The sequence below is a fragment of the Gossypium arboreum genome, chromosome 5 (genome assembly GCF_025698485.1).
Source record: "Gossypium arboreum isolate Shixiya-1 chromosome 5, ASM2569848v2, whole genome shotgun sequence".
In the NCBI taxonomy this organism is placed as follows: Eukaryota; Viridiplantae; Streptophyta; class Magnoliopsida; order Malvales; family Malvaceae; genus Gossypium; species Gossypium arboreum.
In genome coordinates, this window is record NC_069074.1 from 23,933,838 (window position 1) to 23,958,761 (window position 24,924).

Consider the following 24,924-nt stretch of genomic DNA (forward strand, 5'->3'; position numbering starts at 1 on the left):
GAAATTAAAATTTATACTGAAATAGGTTTAGAATTAAACGCTATGGGTGATAGTGAGACAAGAATAAAACATAACTATTAAAAACTTCATATTAAAATAAGTTAAATTATATTTATTTTTATAATGTATAGTAATAAAATAACTAATCAAAACCCATTAAGTAATTACAAAAGACTTGAAATAAAATCCAAATTGACATCAAATTCGAGTTCAATCCTAAAAGACTTGTGTTAGAAATAAAATCTAAATTGACATCAAATTTCGAGTTCAATCCTTGCATAGTAGGACATTCGGATATGAGTATGAGATGATATTCTAGAAACCCTTTGAATACATGATATTTAAAATAAAAAAAAAGGGAATATATCCATGTCCAACACACTTAAGTTCGAGTAAGGAGTAACATAGTTGTACAACACTACACTTGTACGCACTTTATAACTACTTGAAACAGATTTAAAATTGATTCAATATCCATAAAACTACAGATTTCCGACTCATTCTGCTGAGTTTAGCTTTCTCTTGAGAACTAGTAACCTTACCTGTATCAATGCCCCGATAAACTTCAAGAACCTCCATGACGAGAGTATAGAACAGACCGATAGATGGTGGCAACATGGAGAAAACCGACGAGTGCTATAAGAAGATCATCCAAAAGGCCGACTACCCCCAAGATAGCTGTGATTTAACACCAAGCATTTACAATATCAAGCAACGTTTGTTACCAAATGAATTTCTCAAGATAATTCAACAAAATATGACATACCTTCAGGAATAATGTCTATGGGGCTGAATATGTAGATGGCACTTAAGAACATCTGTGCACAAAGTAAATTGATAAAAGAGAATTATTTTCCATAAATGGCCGAGGCAATGAACTGAAACATAAGTAGAACAAATTGTTCATTTTCCTCTAAAAGATATAATTTAATGGCAACATAATGTTTATGTCATAACAAATTCAATTACAACCTTTTGATGCTTGAAAATCGCATTAGGCATAAATGAAGGCATTCAAGTGGTAGAGCTTGACCCAACTCGACCTTGTTTATTATACTGTGGTCAAGCTTAAGTCCAAATCTATGCTCATTTAGAAAATTAAGAATTAGTAAGAAGCTACCATATCGTTAAATCGTCTCCAAGTACAGGTATTTGATATAGGAGTATCAGAACACCCTGACTCCCTTCTCATTCAATATTTTAAATTTGCGGAGTTGGCTAAAAAGAATATAGAAATAGGACACAGAGACATGTAGAAACTAAACATTTACAAATGCTCCATGGCCATGCTTACAAGCATTAAGCCACAGATTCTGCAATAAATCTAAGACATCTGGTAATTCAAGGGAAAAAAAAAACTAAAAACAAAAGGCTCCATAGAAATCAATAAAAAATATCATCATATGAAAGCACAAAAAAACAGAGAGAGAAAAAAAGAAGAGTAATTCTCCAATGAATGCAGATGTGATAAGGTAAATCAACTTAACTGCAAGATATATACGAGCTCTGATAACAAGAGGAAGAGTTCTTTGAGGATCTGTTATTTCTCGTAACAATCTGCGAAGCAGAAAAGGAAGGTCTTGCAGTCTCTGCACACAATAAACCCGGAATCAGATATCAGATTAGAGTAGCTCTGCAGAAAAGTCAAAAACATTGGATGTCTTAACAACTGTCTACGAATTTTGCACTGATAGGTCAGTCCTAGGACAAATGAGTATGATGCATATAAATTATAAGCGCAATAGAATGTTAACACCAAGAAAGTTCGAGTGGCTAGGTTATGTACAGATTACTGGAAACAAACTTAAAGTTTAAACATGCAGATCTGATAAGTGAAACAAATAAGATACAACAGAAGATTTCATGACATTCCTTGCATAGGCCAGAAAGAACCATTCACCCAGTCCTCATTTTATGTTTATTTATGTTAGGGACTAACAGTTTGATCATCCTCGCAAGTTTACTTTAATTTTGAAAGTTAAGATTATTACTGTATACCACAGCGTTATCAATTATGAGCAATGTAGTCGCATCTAGTTCTTACTTCAAGTCAAAACAATAGTGACACTTCAAAAAAAAAGAAAGAAAGAAATCCTTATTATCCAGAAATTTGATACCTTCTATTCCTTGATCAAGAGCATATTTGAATGAAATCAAATTAAAATAAATAGTCAAAGATTTCTTAATCAATGTATACACTTAACCTAGGACTGTATTTACAGAAGAGATGAGTAAACAGTTCTACACACTTGTAAGGACCTTGAGCAAGAAAGAAAGAAGATGGAAAAAGAAAAAGAGTGAATAACATTCTGTTAAGTAAATACACAAATTGGAATAAGGCTATGTCACAGAATAAAGCTTGTTAAGTTGCAAAGCAATTCAATAGAAGCAAACATGCACATACCTGAATGAGACCATTGGATTGTCCACCAAAGTAACGGTTGTATTTTTCAACCTTTTCCAGAACCTCCGCAACTGCTGGATTATGACGCTCCCTTAATGAGGCCTCACCAGGAACTAACAAAGTAATCTGACGCCGACACAGAGGGCATTTACAAGTTTGAAATGGGGATCCATGTTGCCAAACAAGCATAATACAGTTACCTAAATAATAAAAGGGAAACAGGTATAACTATTTCATCACAAAACAATGATTGCAAGATACAATCACGAAGTCCAAATTAAGCAATCCTACAGTCCTAACAACATGGCTTAATTAATGTCATAACTACAGAAAATAAAGGCTTAAAAGCAATGTTACTCCAACTCTTCATTCTTTTCGAAATACCCTTGTACAATGCATATCCAGACATGGGTATGGGGATATGATCTTCCAAAGATCCTCCGAACACAAGGAAAAACTTAGAAATATTGAACATACACTTGTACTCAACACACTCGATTCTTAGTAACATAGCTTAAAAGTTTGTAACTCAAATAAAAGGAAGGTTTATTATGTATTGGAATTGATTTCATTGCGGATGGAGATTGAAAGAGTAGTTGGAAAGCAAAGGTTTATCATATATTGAAGCCATTTTAGGATCTGAGTCAGGGCAGCTGAATCCATCCCTAATTTTGGAATACCATCATCATGTGCCACCCTTCAATTAGCCTACCTCACTAATTTGAAGAATTTTGACTATTTTCATCTCATTTCAATTGTCCGTTTTGCCAACTAATTCAAGCAAATACCGAAGAAACTCTCTAATCCTACGAACACTAATTTTAATTTGATTTTCTTAACTCTTGTTTAGCTTTTATCTGTCTCCTAAAAGCATCAAATAAATGGCCATCAACAATTTAAAAAAAAAAAAAAAACATACACCTGGTGTAGATAAAATAAAATTCAATTTGAACGTGTGAAAAAAAGGAAGGTGAAAAGAAAGGCACCGCAGAACCAATGAGAACAATTGGCTTGGCAAGGAACGTTAAAGTATCCATGGCAAATAGAGCAGCAGTCATTGGGCGGAGGCCCCTCCATTGTCTTTGCCTCTCTCAATTCTGAATTCTAAATTCTGATTCCTTAACATCATCAAATACTGGAACCGGGTTTGGTATAAAAACAAACAATGGAGTCTCCGTTAAAATCTGGGCCGTAGGCGTACCATTCACTGAGCCCAATCAATTTCTTAATCACCAAGTATTCGCTTACTTAATTTATTTCTCTCGGCCCAATTTGATAAAAATGCTGATTTTTAAAAATGTTTAGGGTTTTGAGCTGATTTTTAATATATTTAGGAAAATAGGTCGATTATGTAGAGAGAGATAGAAAACACGCTGACTTTTTGATGCATGTACGTTTTTGCCCAAAGCGAGTTCACCACCAACTGTAGCAGCATGTCCGCTAAAATTTGTCCCTTTTTAATGCATTTACCCTGCCAAACCCAAATTAACATTTTGATAAAAATGTTGGTTTAAAAACAAAACAAGGTTTTGGACCAATTTTTGGGATATTTAGGAAAATAGGTCGACTTTAGAGACCTAAGACTCAGAGATAAAAATACTAACATTTAACCATCTAACCAAATGAGATAATGTGTCAAAAAATTAGAAAGCATGCCCTGTAGGATGCGTTTTTACTAACGATTAGTGCAAATGTATCTTCTCTCTCCAAAATCAACCTATTTCCCTAACTATCTCAGAAATCAGTCCAAAACTTTATTTATTTATTTTTAAATCAGAATTTTTATCAAATTCGACCCATTTCTCTCTATATTAAGAACAATTTTCCATTTCAAATAAAAAATTAAAAAAATCATTAAATTGCATTACCTCTTGGCTACAATTTTTTAAAATTAATACCTACTATAAAATAAAGAGAGATAGAGAAGATAAAGAATAAAGAAAATATGAAAGCAACAGAGAATAAACTTTATTATTTAAAGTATATAAAATTTTTATCTTTATCATGATGGACATCCACTTTATAAGATATTCATAATAATATCATTAATTAAATTAATTAAGTTGTGTTACACCCAAGAAATAAATACTAGTAGAGATTTCGTTGCAACCTAAACCAATACCTAGCAGACAATAATCAACCAACTTTTAGAGTCTTTTTGGGGAAAAAATTGTAATAACCATGATTATCACGTGAATATGCTTATAAAATGTGTTTTAGATTTATATTTAATTGCATTCATCTAAAGGTGTTTATGGCGCGAATTTTGATTATCTTTTCAACTCAACACCTATTTTATTGTTTTGGAAATAATAAAAATATAAAATTAAATTTATATTAATTTTAAATAATAAAACAAGTCATTTAAACAAGCCGAGCCTAATAACTTTTTTTTTTGACTCATAAACATTTTTACTTTTATCTAGAAAACTAAATTTATTAAATCTTTTAAATAAAAATTGTTTAGAGATGAACTTCGATATTGATGTTAATTGAAAATTTAAAGGAGTTTTAACCATTTTAATTCTTACAAATGAAAAGAATGTAAGAAACAATTAAATCAAAAGTTTAATAGATCAAAATTTCATTTTTTTAATGGGTTGAATTAATTAATTTGATAATTAAATATACCGAATTCCCCATAAATCCAACCCAAAACTTTTATATTCATTTTGGTTCAATTTTAGTGGTCAGATTTCAAAACTCACAAAATCACTCTTGTTTTAGGCTTATTTATTCGGGGCAATGCTATTGAACTTGTTTTACAAATTTTAAAATTTGGACTTTTGAGACTTACTTTAAACTTTATGCAATAAAAAAAAAAGAAAAAAAGAGAGTAGTTTTTGGATTAAAAATAATAATATTAAAAAAGTTTGCTTTTATTTAAATATTCAATTTCAAATTTAACGGAGACTCGATATTGTTGTGGTTTATTTTTTACTTCCTCTCAGTTGGAGACGTTTCTTCATTATTTATAATACATGCTTCTCTTGATATGACATGTTAGGGAGGTAACTATATGCCATCCATATAATTCAGGACGACACATACTCCTTTTAAGTTTGACACGTATCATATGTATTTCTAATAAGATTTGCACCCAAATATCATTATATGTGCTCGCGTATTCCGCCTCACAAGGTGGTGAGCTGTGTTCGCATGTCTTCCTCGCGAAGGGCTGATATTTCACTTTGCGATACACATTGATGTTCCCTCGCAAGATCATGAAGGTGCCAATTAGAGGTCGAAATCTGGGTCATAAGGGTGTGTTGGCATGTTTTCATCGTAAGAGATTGATATTTCACCTCGCGATACACATTGATGTCCACTCTGCGGTCTAGTTGTGAGATATTCTATAACAGATATGATTATTTCCAACATTCAAGACTAATATTTTCATTAACTAATAAAACAATTTCAAAAGCAAAATCCAAAAATAAATATATCCAAATTTATGCTTCTTTGTAATAAGTGATACTCCAAAAACAAGCACACGACAGAAGTAGTCACAGTTTTACATCATACGAACTTCGCAAGAGTTGTCATTTCCTTATTTTATTTAACTTTCAATATAGAATATAATATGATATAACATATTATATTATGGAAAACACCATTTTCCATATTTGTTTTCTCCAACTCCTCTACCTGCAAGCAATGATCATTCTCATTAGTTCCATACAAAAAATTCAGAGTCAAAATAAAATGCAAACCCCGGAATATGTGCTTGTTTATATTATATAAAATTTAACACATTCGTATATATATAATTTTATTTTTGACAAATTAGTACGTATAAAAAAACGAAAAAAAAAAAAAGTACCCAAGATGGAGAATCTTCTTGTCAGAGGGATGGGAGTAAGCAGATGGATGCTCAATGACGTTGGGGCTAAAGAAATTGCGAGAAGCTAAAGCTTGAATAGCATTAAGCTCAGGTCCAGTCACCATGTTTGCCTGCTGAAGCCTCTCAATTTCTGCAATCTAAACGTTTTAATATAAAATAAATATCCAATAAGTGTAATTATTTCTTTTTCTTATCCAAACAAACCCTTAATATAAGTTATTAAAAATTTGAAAATCGTCGAGTAATTATCATAGGCGAAGCATTAAATCAAAACCAAAATCTATCCTTACATGAAAAAGCATGATCGAAAATAATTCAAACCCCAAACTATGTATCTAGTCCTTAGCAATAGTAAATGAATGCATGTGTCTTTTGAGGTAATTATGAAGGAAGATACAACGTTGTGTGTTTTAATATATTTACCTTGGTTCGGAGACAAACACTTTCATTTTCCAATTCGATTTCCTGTGAGATATAATATATAGATGTAGCATATTAAATTACGTTATAATAATGTCGTAAAATTGGTAGAAAATTGGAAAAATATGTTAGAACAAATCACCCTTTTCTGCAAAAACTCTATTTCAGCTAGTAGCATTTCGTGCTGTTGCACCAAACAGAAACAAATTAAAACATATAGGAGAAAAATGAAATATAAATGAATAAAGAAAAAAAAAATAATGAAGGTAAAATAAAGTTACCTTCTTGGACCTGATCCTAGTAATTCCTCTTTCAAGCCTGTTTTCTACCTGCTTTAACTCTTTCACAGTTAAGGAACTCAAGGAATCTCCCATTAGGTGCCTTCAAACAAACACAAATTAAAAAAAATCCAAGTTTTTTTTATTTTAAATTTAAATTGAAATGTTAATTTGTGAAAGTAAAGTACCTGTTAGAATTCTGTAACATTTGAATCTGCTGTCTCAACTTGGCTGATTCTTGTTGATAATACTACATAGTACATACCCAGTTAATGAATCACTATAAAAATACACGTATATGTATCATTCTTTTCATGCAAATGCTAACGTATGATAGTATATATGATATACATGTATAAAAAATTTATATATACCTGAGCATTGATTTCAGTAACAGTGTTTGTGTTAGAAGTATCTGAGCAAGCCTTCTTGTACCTGTCTATTGTTGATCTTATGCTGCATCAAATAAAAAACAAAATTGTTAAAAAAGGGATACATATATATATTCGACTTTTATTTTTGGGTCAATTTCCAGAAGTAAATTTCATGTACATATGAATCAAACACTTCCAAGCCAATATGGACATATACTTTTAGCTTAGGGCAAAAAATCACATACACTCTTAATAACATGGTATATATTCACACAATTTACATTACTTTTAAAATTGGAATTCACCTTTTTTAAATTTAAATCTCAAATACTACATTGATTGAATTGCAATTGAGCAGACACTAAGAAATAGTATCTAGTTCTCATAATCCATGGAGGGCTCAATGTGGAAGGTTGGGTAGTCTCTAAAAACACACCTAACCAATGCCAACCATGCCTTAATGTGTTGCAATTGCACTTGAACTTGCACATGCAGCACATGTATATTATATATATAGCATGTCATACCCTAATTACTCTTTCCTTGGAGAGGCTTTAGATTTTACCTTTTCTATATATTATATATATTGACCTCACGCATGTATAGTTCAAAGACCCTATACGTATACAACTTCATCGGAGACTGTCAATTGCTTGGGTTAGACGACCAAAAAACTGGACTATATATTATTATATTAAAAATTCAACCTGAAGTTAATTGATGATATATGAAATGCCAAACCTTAATATAACATCATAAACAATCCAATATACTAAACAAAAATTGGAATATGATAACTCCATTTGACACTGACAGTTCCAATCTATTTATGAAAACCACTTAATCTCACACGTGGACAACTTTACTTCGGGTTGGATAAGAAGGATATGTTAAACACCACTTGGCATTGACAATCCCAATCTACTATGAAAACCAATAATCCTTTTAGTTTAATGTTCCATCTTTCAATCCACCATTGACGACCTAGCAAGCTAGCTAGTCGTATGAAAACCCCCATCAATTGCAAGCGTTGGATCATGAAGGGTTAAGAATCACACTTAAAATTTATATTCATGCATGAATTCTCTAAGATATATATTCACACTTAAGATTATGGTCGTATTTTCATCATAAAAATAAATTAATCCTAATATTGTAAGCCTTTGTTTTCAAAATATTTTAACCTAAAATATATGTCATCTTTAAACTCCAATAAATAAGTATATAATATTGTGAAGCAACAAGAATGAAATATCACAAAGATAGCAACATGTTAGAATGGATCGTAATGCTTTTTCTTTTTCTTTTTTCATTCAACATAAACAAGTAAACAAAAACATTCCCAGACCAATGATTTTAAAAAATGGCATGCATGAAGAGTAAAAGATATCTGGGAATCTTAAAAGAAATAGTACAATGAAAGGCTCTTTTTATGTTTTAATAAATCAATTTTATAGTATTTGAAATTGAATTGGTGAGCATAATATATTCTTGAAATCAGAACAATAATTTATTTTCACTTCAAAAAACAGTTTAGAATCTTCAGAAGAAGAAGAAAAGATATTAAATAAATGATTTGATGAAGAAGATTACGTTGACCAATGTCCAAAATGAATGGAAATGTAATGGTTTTATAACTGTAGACAAACTGAAGTAGTACTCATAATCTTTAACCCATATTAGGAAAATAGCTTCTGACAACCCCTCAAATACCCAAAATTCTCACCCACTTTAACTTAACATTTGCCTGACTTTCTTCTTTCAGCTCTCGAAATAAAGCTTTTGTTTCATATGAAAAGTTGTTTCAAATCATGTGATTGACATTACACACACACATATATGAATGGCGTGAAAGAAAAACCCAGAAATTCAACCCGAATAATGAAAACAATAAGAAATATATAGCATGAAGAGATGTAAATATATATATTACTTGTTGTTGGAGTACTCATACAGACGGCCTCGACTGGAGAAGACAATGAGAGCAACTTCAGCATCACACAGGACTGACAGTTCGTAAGCTTTCTTCAGCAGGCCATTCCTGCGTTTGCAAAAGGTAACCTGACGATTTGTTGTGTTTTCGATCCTCTTTATCTCTATTTTTCCTCTTCCCATTCTCTTTGATCACTTGCACCTGCAAACACTACCCGATCTGCCTGTTTAGAATAATATTTACCTTTTGGGAAATAGATGATAAGTATGAATCAGTGAAAATCTGAGAAAAAAAATGGTGTTTAGATGAAGGAAATTGAGAGTATAAGAAGTAGATCCATTTGTTTTGAGACGTAAATAGAAATAATAAAGACTGAAAAAAAAAGAAAAGAAAAGACTTTTGGGTATGGAGGAAAAGTTAGCCATTCCTATTCCCATACCCTAGCTTCAATTCCAAGAAACTTACAAATCTAAAGGCCTAGTAAAAATGAAAAGAAAGACTTTCGGGTTTTTAATTTATTTCATGGATGTACTATTACTTTTATTGTTGCATATTATTACTCCAAAAAAAAAAAAAGAGCTCAAGTTGAAGGGATTTTTGGAAAGATCTGAAACACAAGTAGGGATGAATATTCATGAAATATGAAGAGAACCCATCATGTATTTTTGTATGATTATGGTGAAGAAAAAAGGCAAGAAGGGAAAGATAGAACAGAACAGATCTTCATCATGCAAAGAAGTAGAAGGTTCTGACAACACAGATCTAAGAAGATGAGAAAAAAAGAAAGAAAGCATGCATTTAGGTAAAGAAATAAGAGTTAAAAAAAGTAAGTATATACATATTTAACAAGATCTAACTGAGAGCAATTGTTTTTGTTTTTCTTCATTAAAAGAAGATGATGAAAAGAAAAGAAACGAAAACCCTCAAACCTGAGGTATTTTGGTAAGAGTTCCGGCCAATTCAGCTTTCGGAAAATCACGAATCCCAAAGAAAGCAAAGTGTTTTGAGAGTATATATTTAATAACTTTCCTCTGAGGAGGGTAGGCCTAAGCTTATAGGTGATATTATAGGGAGGGAGCTTAGAGAGATGGGGTGGGAGACTCACTCAAGTTTTCTGAGTTGGAAAAAGACCTTGGAATTGTAATTTGCCGAAAGGGTTAGAGAAGAGGGTGTAGAATTAGCAAAATGAAAAGAGCTTTGCAGGTGCAAATTTCCACCATTTTTAGCAATGAGGTTTCCATATTTTGTAATCCTTATTTAAAGTCCCTGAACTCACTAACGTGCCCTTCTCGAATCTTTTCTACTGTCTCCATTTAATGGGCGGTGTTTAGACTCAGACTCAACGTTCACACTCTCTATCTTTGCCTTCCATTTCTATGGAGTTAGGGTTTTGGTGCCATACACGTTGTCCTGCACTACGTACACTGTGAAATAATACCCCCACTAAGATTAGTCTAACCCCATATCAAGATAATATTCTACAATTTCAGTACTACTACATTAGGGGAACTATTGATTTTAGCTTGGTATTAATCTATCAAAGTTTATCAATATTTTTTAAATATTTCTAAATATATTTTAAGGTTTTGTTTAATTTGATGCCAAATGGTGTGTTTTGATGAACTTTTTGGCCTCAATATTCTTAAAAATTTCATACATATAGTTTATTTCCAATTTTATTAATAATATATAATATACATATGTAAATATATTTCAATTACATATATTTATATGAAAATATTATAAAATTTTAAAGTTATATATATTTAGTGTCCAAATTTTTAAATATCAAATAAGTAAATATAAATATTTTCAGATATAATGATTATTAATTATAGATGATTATAGATAAATAACCTAATTTAATAATAATATTTTATTATATATGTAATTATGATAAAAATACTAAAAAATCAAGATAAAAACAATTAGAAATTTGTTTAGAAAATAAAAATCTTAGACCAATTGATAACGAACACTAAGTATTTGTACAATTAATATTGTCTAATATAGATCGATCTGAGCTTATAGGAACAACTACCAAAATTGAAGCAATACGATATTGACATCATTTCATTTTACGTTAAAATTAATATATTGTTAGTGTAAGCCTTGCAAGCCAATCGAGGCTTGCTTATATGATATAAAAATATTTGATTCTATAAATATTATTATAGTTTTTATAAAAACTTGAGATGCTTTTTATTCATGAATAAATATTTTCATATTTAAACTTGTGCAAATAAATCCCAAGAAACATAAAAGACTTTGCAAGAGAATTGTCTGCAAGACCCTTATGCATCATAGCAATGATTCCTAAATAGCTCATGGTCATTGTACTTTTTAGATAAGACATCGACAATGCTCAAAGGTCGACATATGCAAGCCTTCTTGCATAGGATGCATGAGGGGTGAAGGAAAAAAATAATTCTAGAGGGATCAGAATTAAATTATAAATTTTATATGAGACAAAACGTAATTTTATTATTATACTAATTATATTTTTTAATTTTCCAATAAACTTAGAAGAAATTGTACCATTTAGGGGGGGTGTAGGGCCACTTCCTACACTCACTTGCATGTGCCCCTGGATGCATGTAAATGATCTTTTAAGTTGAAGTATGAGATACTTAGGGACAATATGTGGGTTTTCAAACTATTCAAATTGGTGATAAAAAAAATGTTCAAACATGAGCTTTAACTATATATTGCAGTAACACTAATGCAATAAATATCTCCAAAAATAATGTATCACGCTCTCAAACAAAACATATAAGGCATCACTTTATATGAGAGCTTATTGAATCGAAGAAGGTTGTTCTTCACACATTTGAACAAAGAAAGCATTAAAAATATAGTAGGTTTTCAATCCAACCTAGGGCCTTTAAAAGGTCAACAAAAAAATTTGTATATTTAATTTCATTAGCTATAAAAGGTTTAGAGTGGTAATTGTTAACCTTGATTTTCAAAGGTTTTGATATAACAAAATATTCCCTTAATCAAATTTTGTAAGATTAATGTTCAATTTTAAGAAATTATTTTCAAATGGTTTTTTAAAATTCATTGAACACTTAAAAAATTGCTTAAGTGTAAAATGCTCCCAAAATTCCTTTAAGTTCATACTTTTGTAAAACTTGGGCAATGTCCAATACCCTTATTAAAGGTATTGGAACACATGAAGTTAGTAGCTTCAAGGGTATCAGACCCCTTGGTTGTAAGTGTCGATACATATAACTATGTATCGAACCTAAGCCTCGTGTGTTTCAAAACCTAAGAGCTAAATTATCTTTTGAATACTTAAAGGTATCAAACCTTAAATACAAAAGAACTGAACCCCAAATCAAGATGAATCAAAACACAATCTTAGGGTCTAATATCTAAGGCTTTAACAACCACATTATTTTAATTAAGGCATTAGAACCTAAAGTCCAAGTATTGGAACATAGCCACTCACAATTGCATTTAATGCCAACTGAAATGTCTTCAACGACTCAGTGTTCCCTCTAACTACTCCAAAGAGCTAGAAATCAATGAAATGGTATAAATAAAGCTTAAGAACATAAAGAAGTAGACAAGAAATAAGTTTATAAAGCTTATTGTGTCAAAATCCAATTTTTCACTTGTAATTCTCATATTTTTCTTTACACACTTGGGGTTTTGTTTTGTTTTGTCATTTAAGTGTTGTAATATATTTGAGTGAGCTTGATCATTGTATATTAGCCTTTGATAGGTATACTTTATTTCATTTTCATTTCTCAATTTTGTGAGAGGTTACGTAAGGTTTTGGGTAGAAAACCTTAATGGGATGTGGCTCTATCTTGCCTACTTAAAAGATAATACTATAAAGGTTAAATCTTGTCCTTAAAAGGCTTCAAATTAGTGGATTTTGAAAACCCTTAGTTGTGAAGAGTTAAGGTAATGAATGTAGGCAATTGGGATCGAACCACTCTAAACTGTAGTGTTAATTTTTATTTGTCATTTTTAATTGCAAAACTTTTAATTATTAATTCACCCCTTTTTAGTGTATTTGATCTTTATAATTGGTATCAGAGCTAGACCTATAAAGACAATTTAACCATTGAAAGACAAGATCCTTGAAGAGCTTAACTACAACAACCATGGAAAATCATCATAAAAAAGTCTCTACCTTGGCGTAAGTGTGTTTGATGGAATTTGAGCAAAACTTCATAATGTTGGTAGAATGATAATTAACCATTAGGCCTTCACTCTTCAATGGATCAAACTACTCATATTGGAAAACAAGAATGAAGTTGTTTATCGAAGGCAATGATTATGAAGTTTGATAAATCATCACCATTGGCCTATTCTTCCCTAAGAAGGGAGAAGATAGTGAAATTGTTAACAAAAGAAGATGAGTAGTGTATTGACCCATTTTCGTCTGTGTCGAAAAATATGAGTTTAGGTTGAATTTCTTAAACCAAGCTAGTCTGAAAAATTAAAATGAGAGGTTTTCGGGGCGAGAACTAGATTAAAGAGGAGAATTATTAATTGATTTATGAAAGGAATTATTAACTCATTAAAGAAGTTAGTAATTAATATATGAGGACTAAATTATAATATAACTAGATTTGAAAGATTAGATGAGAGATTAAGCATGGCCTTAAGTGTAACTAAGCCATGATTAATATTTAGTTAGTGAAAAGCCATCATCCATGCCATTAACTTCCACTAACCACTTTACGATCCATTCTTAGCCATTAGATTTGTTTTATTAAATATAGTTAAGCTTAAGGAAAATAGAAAAGTTAGTGGAGACATCTTAGTTTCATCTTTATTTTTGTCCATTTAAATTACAAAGAAAGAAAGAAAGAAAAGAAAATTGCATGTTATTCTTCTCCATTGCCGTGAGCTTGTCTACTAAAGTTAGTGTGCTTTTCTTTAAATTTTAGTTAGATTAATATCTTAAGATAATAGTTAAGTGTAGCCAATCAACTAGATATAGAATTTGTTAAGGTTTGTTTGGATAGCCATTGATGAATGTTTACGAAACTTAGAGAGAGAATGTTAAAAACTTGAACAATTAGCATGGTTTTGGATAACTTGAGGTCACTAGATTATATTTCCAAAGTCAAAACTAGATTCGAACAAGAGATTTTTAAGTTATGTGAAAATCAAATGTTTAGGCTTCAGGTGTCAAGTTTTGGTTATGCATTTCATGTTTGATTTCAATGCTTTCTTTGTATGAATATGTGAATTTAACATTGTTTTCGTGTTTGAATTATCAAACGTAGCTAAATACGTGACTAAGACTTCGAAAGACAAAAGAAAGGAGAAAACATCCAAAGTATTATAATTTCACTTTGTGCGAACCTAATTTGTTTTCTCCACGTAAGAGTATTAAGTAATCAAGCTTAAGAACTATCATGATTGGTTTGATGATTTGAACTGTATTACTTTGATTTAATTACTTTAAAAATAAAAAATATTTTGTGTTAGACATATATGTGTTTTCTAAGTATGATATTATGATGAAAACTATAACTTTATTTGTGTATTGATAATGATAAATCTTGAAAATACCCAATTAAATAGTGTTGGATATAGTTCAGGTATAGTTGGAATGCCATATAATTTGTTTAAGTAAGAGGAAGCTTTGGTGCTTGTGCACACCTTATTTGGCTCCCGTACAATACCTTGAGGGTGAGATCATATTACTTGGCACTTAGATGTATTTTTATACTGGCAATTGTATGCAACATTGTGGAGTGTTAGGGGATATCAGTGCAGTTATGCCTAATTGGCACTTGCGTACATCATTCTGGAGTGTTAAGGGGTTAATCTGTGTATTTTTTCTTGAGTTTGCATTCAATTAATAAAGGTTAAAATATGATGAGATTTGATGTAAATGACATATGAAAATGTTGTTTTAAATACTTTCATAGTGATTTGGTATAATGATATGCTGAAATGTTATAATGAGAACTAGTTCAATGGTGCATGGAAATGAGATTGAAATGTTGTGATAAGTGTATGGTTAATGGCATACGGAATTATGATATATGAAAAACAATTCGTATTTTAGCTATATGTTCGAAATTAGAAATTAATTAAATGAATTGATATGATGCTATTTTACTATGTATTCATTTGTATATAAAGCAAAATTTGATTTAGATGATGCTATAAGTATCTTGAAAATGATTTTGATATATGAATGATCAGAGATGTTATAGTTGATATTTGTATTTGAGAATGATTTGCTATAATGATATGGTACAATGTTAAGTTAGTATGCTTTACTGCTTAAGGCCTTTATGTTTTGACATTAAATTAATTTAGCACCAATGAGCTTCAATGTTTAGCATGCAGATATGTTTGTTTTTGTGCGCAAGTATTTGGTAGACTTTTGACTAGCTTATGAGATTTAACAGCATCCAGGACTCAAGTCTTGGATTACATCTTTTGATCATAATGTTCTTTTAAATTAGGGTTGTAAACGGCAAGTACCTAGGTATTAGGGATTTTGACAAGTCTTTACTTGATGATTTTGTTTGATTGTTATGTTAAGGTCATATTTTGGACCTATAATAATTTATGTGATGAACTTTAAAGCCTGGTTTATTTTGATATATGCATGTAATTGAATATTAATCACGCATTATGTGTCACACTTCTTGATTCGGTTTTGATGTCACGTTTCTATTTGTTTGAGTTGTTTCGACAATAGATGTGACATCTTGCATTCGAATTCAATGTTCAAGTCCGGTGTAGGGTACCACAAGTGGGATGGAGAATATATAAAGAAGATTCAATTAAAGTATAAGGCCATGCAAACTCCATTTTGTGCTCTTGGTCAAAATGAGTTCAACATATATGTGTGACAATGCAAAGGAAATGTGGGACAAGCTGAAAATAACACATGACCAATGTTTTTAAATTGAACCAATGATCAAACCGATCAAGCCATTGGTTTGCTGGTCTGCCCGATCCGATTATAAAATTATTAAATATTGAAAAATGGTTCAATTGATTTTTTAGCCTATTCAACCAGTCCATACTAGTTCTTGATCTAACCGATTCAAAGCCACTTTTTGAATCGATACTCTAACCCATTCCCAATCCAGCCGTTGGTCTGATCTGATTCAAACAACATTGCACTTGACTATGTTTCATTGATTTATTAGAATTTTTAAACAATTTTTTATTTTTTTGACACGTGATTGCGTTTCATTGATTTTTTTAACAGAAATTTAAAATCAAGGTAACAAGATAAATGAAATGTATAGTAAGAGTTCAAAATAGGTATTAAACCATACAAACAATATTTAATTAAGAAATTAATTTGATTTTGTGATAAGCGGCGGATAATATTAAATATTACAACGTTAAAAAACTTCATGCATCAATTGTCAATTCCTGAGCAACATTGAAACAAAGAATGGAACATTATAACAGTGATTTAACTGTAGTGTTCAAAATGTTAGAGACGTGTTGGATATGGACACGATTATAAAGTACCGGATATACATAGCTACATACACGATAACAATATGCTCAGGGTATACATTTTGAATATATCTACATACTACATACTTACATATATTTATGTATTAAATAAAATAGGTAATATAATTTTTACTCTGAATTAATTAGATTTATTTTGGAATTTTTATTTTTTATCCATTTTGGTATCTCAATTTGACAATTAAATTCATTTTAATCCTTGAACTTGAAAATTATAAAAGTTTGATAATCTAGCGCTTTGAGATTATGACACATCATCACTTGAAAATTAGAAAAAAGTTATACAAATTTTTAGGTGATCTTGTGGTACAATCTTAGAGTGATACATATAACATTCTAATAATCAGACCATTGGTTGAATCGGTCAGACCACTAGTTCCCTATTGAACTGATTTGATCAATTCAACTGCTAAACCAACAATAATTAAATTAAAAATTCAAAAAAAATTCAAAAATTATTAAACCGATTCAACTACTGATTTTTGTCCCATTTTTTTTATTTATATCGATTTCAAACCATTTTTGAATTCACTCTTGAGAAAAAAGCACGAATTTAAATTAATTTTTAAAATATTATTATTATTTTTATAAGGCTTCAACTAATGATGATTGAAGGTTTTCTTTTTTGTGTCATCAATAGAGCATTATTTGGTTTCTTCTTTTGTGGCCGATAAATGAAATTGATATTGATTGGTATGGAAGCAGACAAGAAAGTTGCGTATTTGCTGTTTGTTATTCACTTCCTCAAAATCAAATATCAAATATCAACATCCATCATTCAACATATGATTGAATACGATGTATTTTTCTATTATTATATATACTAAAATCCTTAGAATCCAAAGACCTTGGTTCAAATTGGGATTATACAGTATTGTCAAGCAAAGAATGAGCACAACTTAAAAGCAAAGTTTGATGTACAATTGTGATTTGTGATAGATGCATGTGCATATATACATGGAGGAATTCACTTACATCAATGTAAAATTATATTAATTTTATATCTTTTTCGTATATTTCGTACGATTAATACTTTAACAATTCAATCGTTGAATTTATCGATATAATTGTACTTGTCATGTATGTAAATTTTCAAACCGATTTGATATTTCTATCATTTCGATCTAAAATATGTATATATTAATACTTATTCAACGATTCAATATTATTTATAATGTCAAATTTGACATACATGATTTATATAAATGGAATATATAATATAATGGTTGGATTGTTAAAATATTAATTATACAAAAATATATGGAATGGTGTACATCTACTTTAATTTTACACGATATAAGTAAATCCTCCCCATATATATATATTCAATGTTTAATGTTTAAAAATAGGTCATTTCAAAAAGAATTTAAAAATAGGCAGTACCTAGTAATGCAATTGGGGTCACACACATTGAAAAGCTTTAAATATCGCTTTATACAAATTAAGACTGTAATAGCCTGAATTTCAAGGATGTCGAAAATAGTGGTTCGAGACCATCAAATTCGACAAATGAACTCGTAGATTATATTATTTAATATTTACGAGCCAAATGTAGTTTTTAAAAGATTTTTGGAATAGTAAATTGTGTTTTATAAAGATTTATTTGGTCAAGAAATTGAGAAAAAGAGGTATTGAGATCTCGATGTTATAAACCGAGCCATAAATATTTTTATAAATATTTAAGGAATGTCAATAAGGTAGTATTAAAATTTCATTAGAAAATTTTGACGTTTGGGTGGTCAATTAAATAAAAAGGATTAAATTGGAAAATATGTAAAAATTACTAAAAGGATTAAATAGCTCAATTGTCAAATGAGGAAGGACCTAAAGTGAAAATAAGCCCAAAGGAGATATTTTGGGAGGCAATAGCTGAGAAAAATCAGGAAATGGGTGAAATATGGGCAAAATTGGAAAATTACCAAAATTAGCTAAATAAAAATGGGACTAAATTGGAATATCTAGAATTCTCTTCATTTATCTTCATATTCATCAGCTGAAAAACAGCCATGGAAGGGGGTTCAAGCTGGTTTTCATGCTCTAGCTTCATGTAAGTTTAATTCTTGCTTTCTCCTTGAAATTTCTATGTTTTTGGAATTTTACAATTGGGTCCAACTTACTATTTCATTAGTTTTTGATTCTATGGTTAATTTTTAAAGTTTTTATGGATGAGTGCTGAAATAATATGATGAATAATCATAGAATTTAAGCTTTACTTTTGGTATATGATGATTTTATCAAGTAAAATTGATGGAAATTCATTTTAGGACCTAATTAAGAAAGAGTTTGGAATTAATGTCTAATGCTAAAGTTCTGATTTTTAGGGGTTATGAAGAAGTTTAAAATGATAGACTAAAGTATTAATTGAGAAAAATTAGCTCAATTGAGGGGTTAATTGAGCAAGGACTGAATTGTATAAACTGTGAAATTTGGGGCAAAATGGAAATCAACATTTTTCACTAAAACTGTTTTGGACAGCAGCAGTAGTGTAAATTTGAAAAATCACCAAAAATTTTATAAATCGAATTATAGGATGAATAAAATATGAAATTAAATCTTATTGAGTCTAGTTTCTTATAAAAGAAACGATCTAAGCAATGGAATTGTGAATCATGAGATATAATAAATTTTATGAGACAAGGTCAGAATGATTTCGGGTTCCCCTATTTTGACTTTGGAAAATCATAAAAAATTAGAGAAAAGTAATTAGGGGCTTAAATTTATATGTTTAGAATCATTAATGAGCCTATTTTCTATACAAACAAACAAAAACATCATTTGAATCTTGTACGAGGATATAATTAATTTTTAGTGAAGAAGAGTCGAAACTGTTAGATAGCAGAATAGGGGTAACTTTAAAGAATAAAATGTAGTTATTGGCTAAACCAAAAATTCTAAAAATTTTATGATAAGAAGATATATGAGTCTAGTTTCAGGGAAAATTATCGGATCTTAATTTTTAGTTATATAGCTCTAGATATAAATACTTTAGTGACTATGACACAGATGGACAGCTTGAATATTTATAAAAGTAAATAATAAAGATTATAGATAATGTTACTTACAAGTGTGTTATATACATTAAGGATGTGGAATAGAGAGGAGGAGGAGGAAAATATATATGAATATCTAGCTAGCATGGCTAATTTGCATGTTTTAGGCTTAAGGACTGAATTGAATAAAAGTAAAACTTCAAGGGGTAATTTTGTAAAAATGTCAAAAATGACCAAATTGAAGGAAATGAATTTTTTTTATTATCTAAATTAATAAATTGAATGAAATTTTCAATTTAAGATCGGGTGAAAATTGGAAAAATGGTAAATTACCAAAATGCCTCTTAATCTTGATATTTCTGCAATTTCGCCAAGTAAGTTCGTGTAACTTGAATTATATTCTTAAATGCTTAAAATGCATGTTTTTTTTATATGAATATGATTTGAATGTTCATTATATGGAAATTTATGAAACATTGATATATTTGAAAAAAAAAAAGGGAAAAAATCCCGGTTGAATGGAAGGAAAATTCGATGGATCTCTGAAAAGGAACTGACGGTAGAAAGGATCTAGCCCGGACGGGTGATCCTATCCTGATATAGCCCTCCCAAAGAATATGTGGAAAATAGATTTAGCCCAGACAGGTAATCCGAATTAGGGTCTGAATTTAGCCTGGACTAGTAATTCAGATCCAAGCTCATTAGAGTAATTATCGTTGGAGGGGATTTAGCCTGGACTGGTAATCCCGACAATAATCTATAAGTTTATATTACAGGGGATTTAGCCTGGACTGGTAATCCCACTGTAAGGATGAGGTTCGCGGGAGTGTGCTCTCTAATATGGAATGTGTAAGACCATGGTTGAAAGATACCATGGCAACCTGATATGAAATGTGTAAGACCATGGTTGAAAGACACCATGGCAACCTGATATGAAATGAGTAAGACCATGGTTGAAAGATACCATGGCAACATGATATGAAATGTGTAAGACCATGGTTAAAAGATACCATGGCAACATGATATGAAATGTGTAAGACCATGGTTGAAAGATACCATGGCAACGTGATATGAAATGAATAAGACCATGGTTGAAAGATACCATGGCAACATGACGGGAAAATGAATAAGACCATGGTTGAAAGATACCATGGCAACATGATAGAAAACGAGTAAAACCATAGTTGAAAGATACTATGACATCATGTCGAAGATAAATAAGATCGAGGAAGAGAAACGCCAAGATATCTATTGAACAATCGATATTCAGGTAATATGTATCAGATGGAATGGTTATATGAAATGGTTGTGTGAAATGTTTATAGGAATTGGTCATATGGAAATATATGTACAAAATAGTTGTATGAAATAATAAAGAAGATAGATAAATGAAATAAGTATAGGTACATGGAATTTAATTTATGTTAAGTTGAATACGAACTATTACCAAATAAATATATACAAGATATAAGGAAATGATGGTGCATGAAATATTGATATAACGAAATGAATGATATATGCTTATGAAGAAACAGAAGAGAATAATATATTTTGTGACATGTACATATATAATTATCTTTGATATGTTGATACAAGGAAATTATGTAAGTTGAACTATTATTAAACTCAAGTGTGATATGTTGAGAAAATAGGTATATCAATGTTGAATTTATATGAAATATGTGCAAGTATACTAACAATGTTATTGTTTGACGCTTAGACAAGTGCCAAGCTATTGATTGAATGGTAACATGTTTAATTATAAAGAGCATTGAAATGGTAAGTACTTAGATGAAAATATAATTTAAGATTTTGCGAAATTTTTTATGATCTCAATTTTATTCCAGTTGGTTTCTAATGTAAGTTTTGGGCTTCAAGGGCCCAATAGAGAGACGTTATGATTATTTCAAAATATGAATAATAAATGACTCAAAATTATCTGAAAATATTCAGTAAACTCCGGTAATGCCTCGTACCCTATTTCGACAATGAATACGGGTAGGGGTGTTACAAAGACAGTAATACAATTTTGTTAAATTCCAAAATTGTATTAATTTCTAGTCCTTTTTCATTTCCTATTTTATGGTTATATATATTCAATAATAAAAAAACCTTGAGCTTTCTCAATTTATTTAAATAAATTATTGAGTAAACTACACCTAAGGTTACTACATAACCAACAAGTTTATGTTTTAATCACTCAACTTCCAAAAGTTAAAAAAATAGTCATTGAGCTATTTTTTGAACAATCTCGTTATAGGTTCTAATCATATTTGATCATTTTGAAATAATGTTTAGAACTACCCATAGCCTCTCCCCAACCATAAATAAAAGAATAATGCACTTCAGCACACTCGAACCCATGTCTTCCTGCATTGGCAACAATGCTCATACCAATCGAATTAATACTCAATCGACAAGTTCTAACCGTAAATAAATAGGAATATAAATCATCCTTCCACTTAAAATAAAAAATTAAGTACAAATAAAAAGATTAAGGCTTATTTAGATCTAAATATGTATAAAAGCCAATTTAAGAAAAGCAGTCAAGTAGATAAACTTTGCTTAATATTTTAGTCTTTTGGTATAGAGTCTCTCATTGGATTGTGTCCTGTGCAACTGTAGTTGAGAAATGAAGTTTGGTAATGCAAATAGCTATATATGACCCAAACAAGAAGAGATAGAGTTGGAAGTATATTTTAGGCTTTAAAACCCTAATAATGGGTCATATTATGAAGGTTTAAATTGTTTAGAAGTTATAAGATTCATGCATGACATTGAAGTGTAAATTTGTACTGCTTCCTGTGCATCTTCAAAAGATGAAATCAACAATGTATCTAATTTTCAATGCATAAAACGATGCACATTTGGCGTTTTCTACAACAATTTTTCATTACTTTGGGACGGCATGCCACTGCCACACTTGCCAAAACTTGGAAGGACGAAATCAAAAAATTATTTTAAGAGAAATAAAAATGAATGAAAAAATTTAAAGATTAAAATGTAATTTATTATTATATTAACTTATAATTTCTTAAGAATTAATTATGTTTTATTGCATTTAGGCTAGTTTTATTGCATTTTATAAATTTTTGATTAATTATGTTTTTTAATTATGTTTTTCTTACTTTTAGAATCAACTCGGATTTAATTACTATTTTCCTTTCTACATTGTAGGTTTGAGATGAAGAATGGAAGGCTTGGAGCATTGAGTAAAAAATAGTGAAGAGAAGTCTTCCGCTCCACCAAATTTCAGTCCGGTGAAGCACAATCTTCAATTCAAAAATTTCAAAAAGCGATTAGTCCACTTCACAACAATTTTACGTCCAATGGAGCAAAACAATTAAAATCCTAAAAATAAGGGGTGACATGATTTAAGAGGAAAATAGGGGAAAAGAGTAAAAAAATCAACTTGGAGGCTAATGAACAATTCTTGGAAAGAGTAAAAAAATCAACTTTGAGGCTAATGAACAATTCTCTCACACCAAGGAGAACTTCATGCTTGCAAAGACAAGAAGAAAAAGAGATTTGGAGCGCTCAGCATTAGTTTGCTAATTATTTTTCTCTCTAGATTATTTCCTTTTACTTTCTCTCAATGCAAGTTTGTTTTGAATTTCTTCTTGTGATATTTTCTCAAATCAATATGAACTAAACTCTATTTTATTGGAACGATGATGGATCCTATTTTTAGATAATTAGTTTATTTTCTTTTTAATTGTTTCGATCATTGTTAATTATTTATTCAATCACATGCATATTTAATCTACATGGTTGGCTATCGAGTTGTTTGAAGAGAAAATTAACATTTAGATCTAGATTGAATAGATTAGGATTAACTTCAGTAGCGTCGATGAATGAGTTAATTTCTGGCTAGGATAGGAATATACGTGATGCCCTAATCAATTCAATAGGTTTGTTCGTTGTGGCTTCACCTAACTTGCCTAGCATAGGAATATAACTAGTAGGAAAAGGGGACAAGTTAGCTAGATACTAGAATGGTCTAGTTAATCGTATTGAATCCTAGGTTAGTAATTACATAGATTGAACAATTGAATGAGAGATAATTGATTAACTGGAATAGATTAAGTTAGAGTTTCAAGATCTTAAAAATTGACTGGGAAATTAGTAATTTTCATTGTTTTAGTTTAATAGAATTTTCATAATTTTCTTAGTCTAATTTTAACAGTAATTAAAATTTGATTTTCTTGATCTGAATTAGATAAATTTGAATAGTTGGTAATTAGCAACTTAGAATTTGGCTTTCATGACAACAACATCTTCTTATCACTTTATTACTTAGTCAATACGTGCACTTGCGTAACGAATTCTCTCACATCAAGTTTTTGGTGCCATTTCCAGGTACCAAAGTTTTAAGTTTTATTATGATAATATTAATTTTATTCATTAGTAATATGAGATTGAATCTTTTTATTTTATTTTATTTTATTTTATTTTATTTTTGTTTTGTTTTATTTTGTTTTTTAGGTACTCTAGAATTGCATGCGCAAATTTGGGTTAGATTTTTAATATTGTTTGATACAAAAATTGAAAGGAGTTGTCGCCAAAATGAAGAGCAACAAGACAAGCTAGAGTACAACCAATCAAGATGGATTTTATTAATCTTGAAAACTGTGAAGCCAACTTGCCTAGGTTTAATGATAAACTATTAATGATTTGAGCACCTCAACAACAGAGGAAAAGATGTATTGATTATAGCATGCCTTTGCATGAGATGTATTACTTGAGTATTACCAAACCTATTATTTAGGTGAATAATGTTAAGAACAACAAATTCTTTGGATTACTGAACGAAAACCCCAATTCTCATCTAAGAACTTTCTTAAAGATTTGTAATACTGTGAAGTATAATGGGGTATCCGATAAGGCAATCGGACTCAAATTATTCATTTTTTTCTCTGGATGGGAGAGCTAAGGATTAGCTCAACTTTCTTCCTCATGCCTTTATCACCCTCATGGGATCAATTGGTGGAGAAATATTTGGCTAGATATTTCCCTCTCACTAAGATAACTAGACTTTTGAAAGATATCCACACTTTCACTTAGTACGATAGGGAAACCTTGTACAATGCATGAAAAAGATACAAGGAAGTTCTCAGAAAGTGCCCACACAATGGTTTGGAAAGTGCTCAGCAGATCCTAATATTTTATAATGGACTCGACGTTGTAACAAAGAGT

General features: G+C 30.2%; 2 protein-coding genes across 4 annotated transcripts; both read right to left on the reverse strand.

Annotated features, from left to right (window-relative positions):
* Positions 1 to 313: 313 nt before the first annotated feature.
* Positions 314 to 3,562, reverse strand: LOC108477150 (uncharacterized). The gene is made up of 5 exons (XM_017779613.2): positions 3,391 to 3,562; positions 2,405 to 2,604; positions 1,488 to 1,589; positions 767 to 818; positions 314 to 678 (listed from the first exon to the last, which is right to left on the reverse strand). The coding sequence occupies exons 1-5, from the start codon at positions 3,479 to 3,481 to the stop codon at positions 566 to 568; spliced, it is 558 nt and encodes a 185-aa protein (XP_017635102.1). The 5' UTR covers positions 3,482 to 3,562; the 3' UTR covers positions 314 to 565.
* Positions 3,563 to 5,772: 2,210 nt separating this feature from the next.
* LOC108476908 (agamous-like MADS-box protein AGL11) lies at positions 5,773 to 10,535 on the reverse strand. Of its 3 annotated transcripts, none has more exons than XM_017779276.2 (9): positions 10,183 to 10,535; positions 9,254 to 9,454; positions 7,321 to 7,402; positions 7,135 to 7,196; positions 6,950 to 7,049; positions 6,811 to 6,852; positions 6,672 to 6,713; positions 6,228 to 6,385; positions 5,773 to 6,052 (listed from the first exon to the last, which is right to left on the reverse strand). In XM_017779276.2, exons 2-9 carry the CDS (start codon positions 9,433 to 9,435, stop codon positions 6,049 to 6,051), a joined length of 672 nt encoding a protein of 223 aa, XP_017634765.1. In that variant the 5' UTR covers positions 9,436 to 9,454; positions 10,183 to 10,535; the 3' UTR covers positions 5,773 to 6,048. The 3 variants fall into 3 exon arrangements, with proteins under 3 accessions (XP_017634765.1, XP_052884304.1, XP_017634766.1); XM_053028344.1 differs by having other exon boundaries at positions 9,254 to 9,463; positions 10,092 to 10,503; XM_017779277.2 differs by having other exon boundaries at positions 9,254 to 9,463; positions 10,183 to 10,496.
* Between the last annotated feature and the right edge of the window lie 14,389 nt (positions 10,536 to 24,924).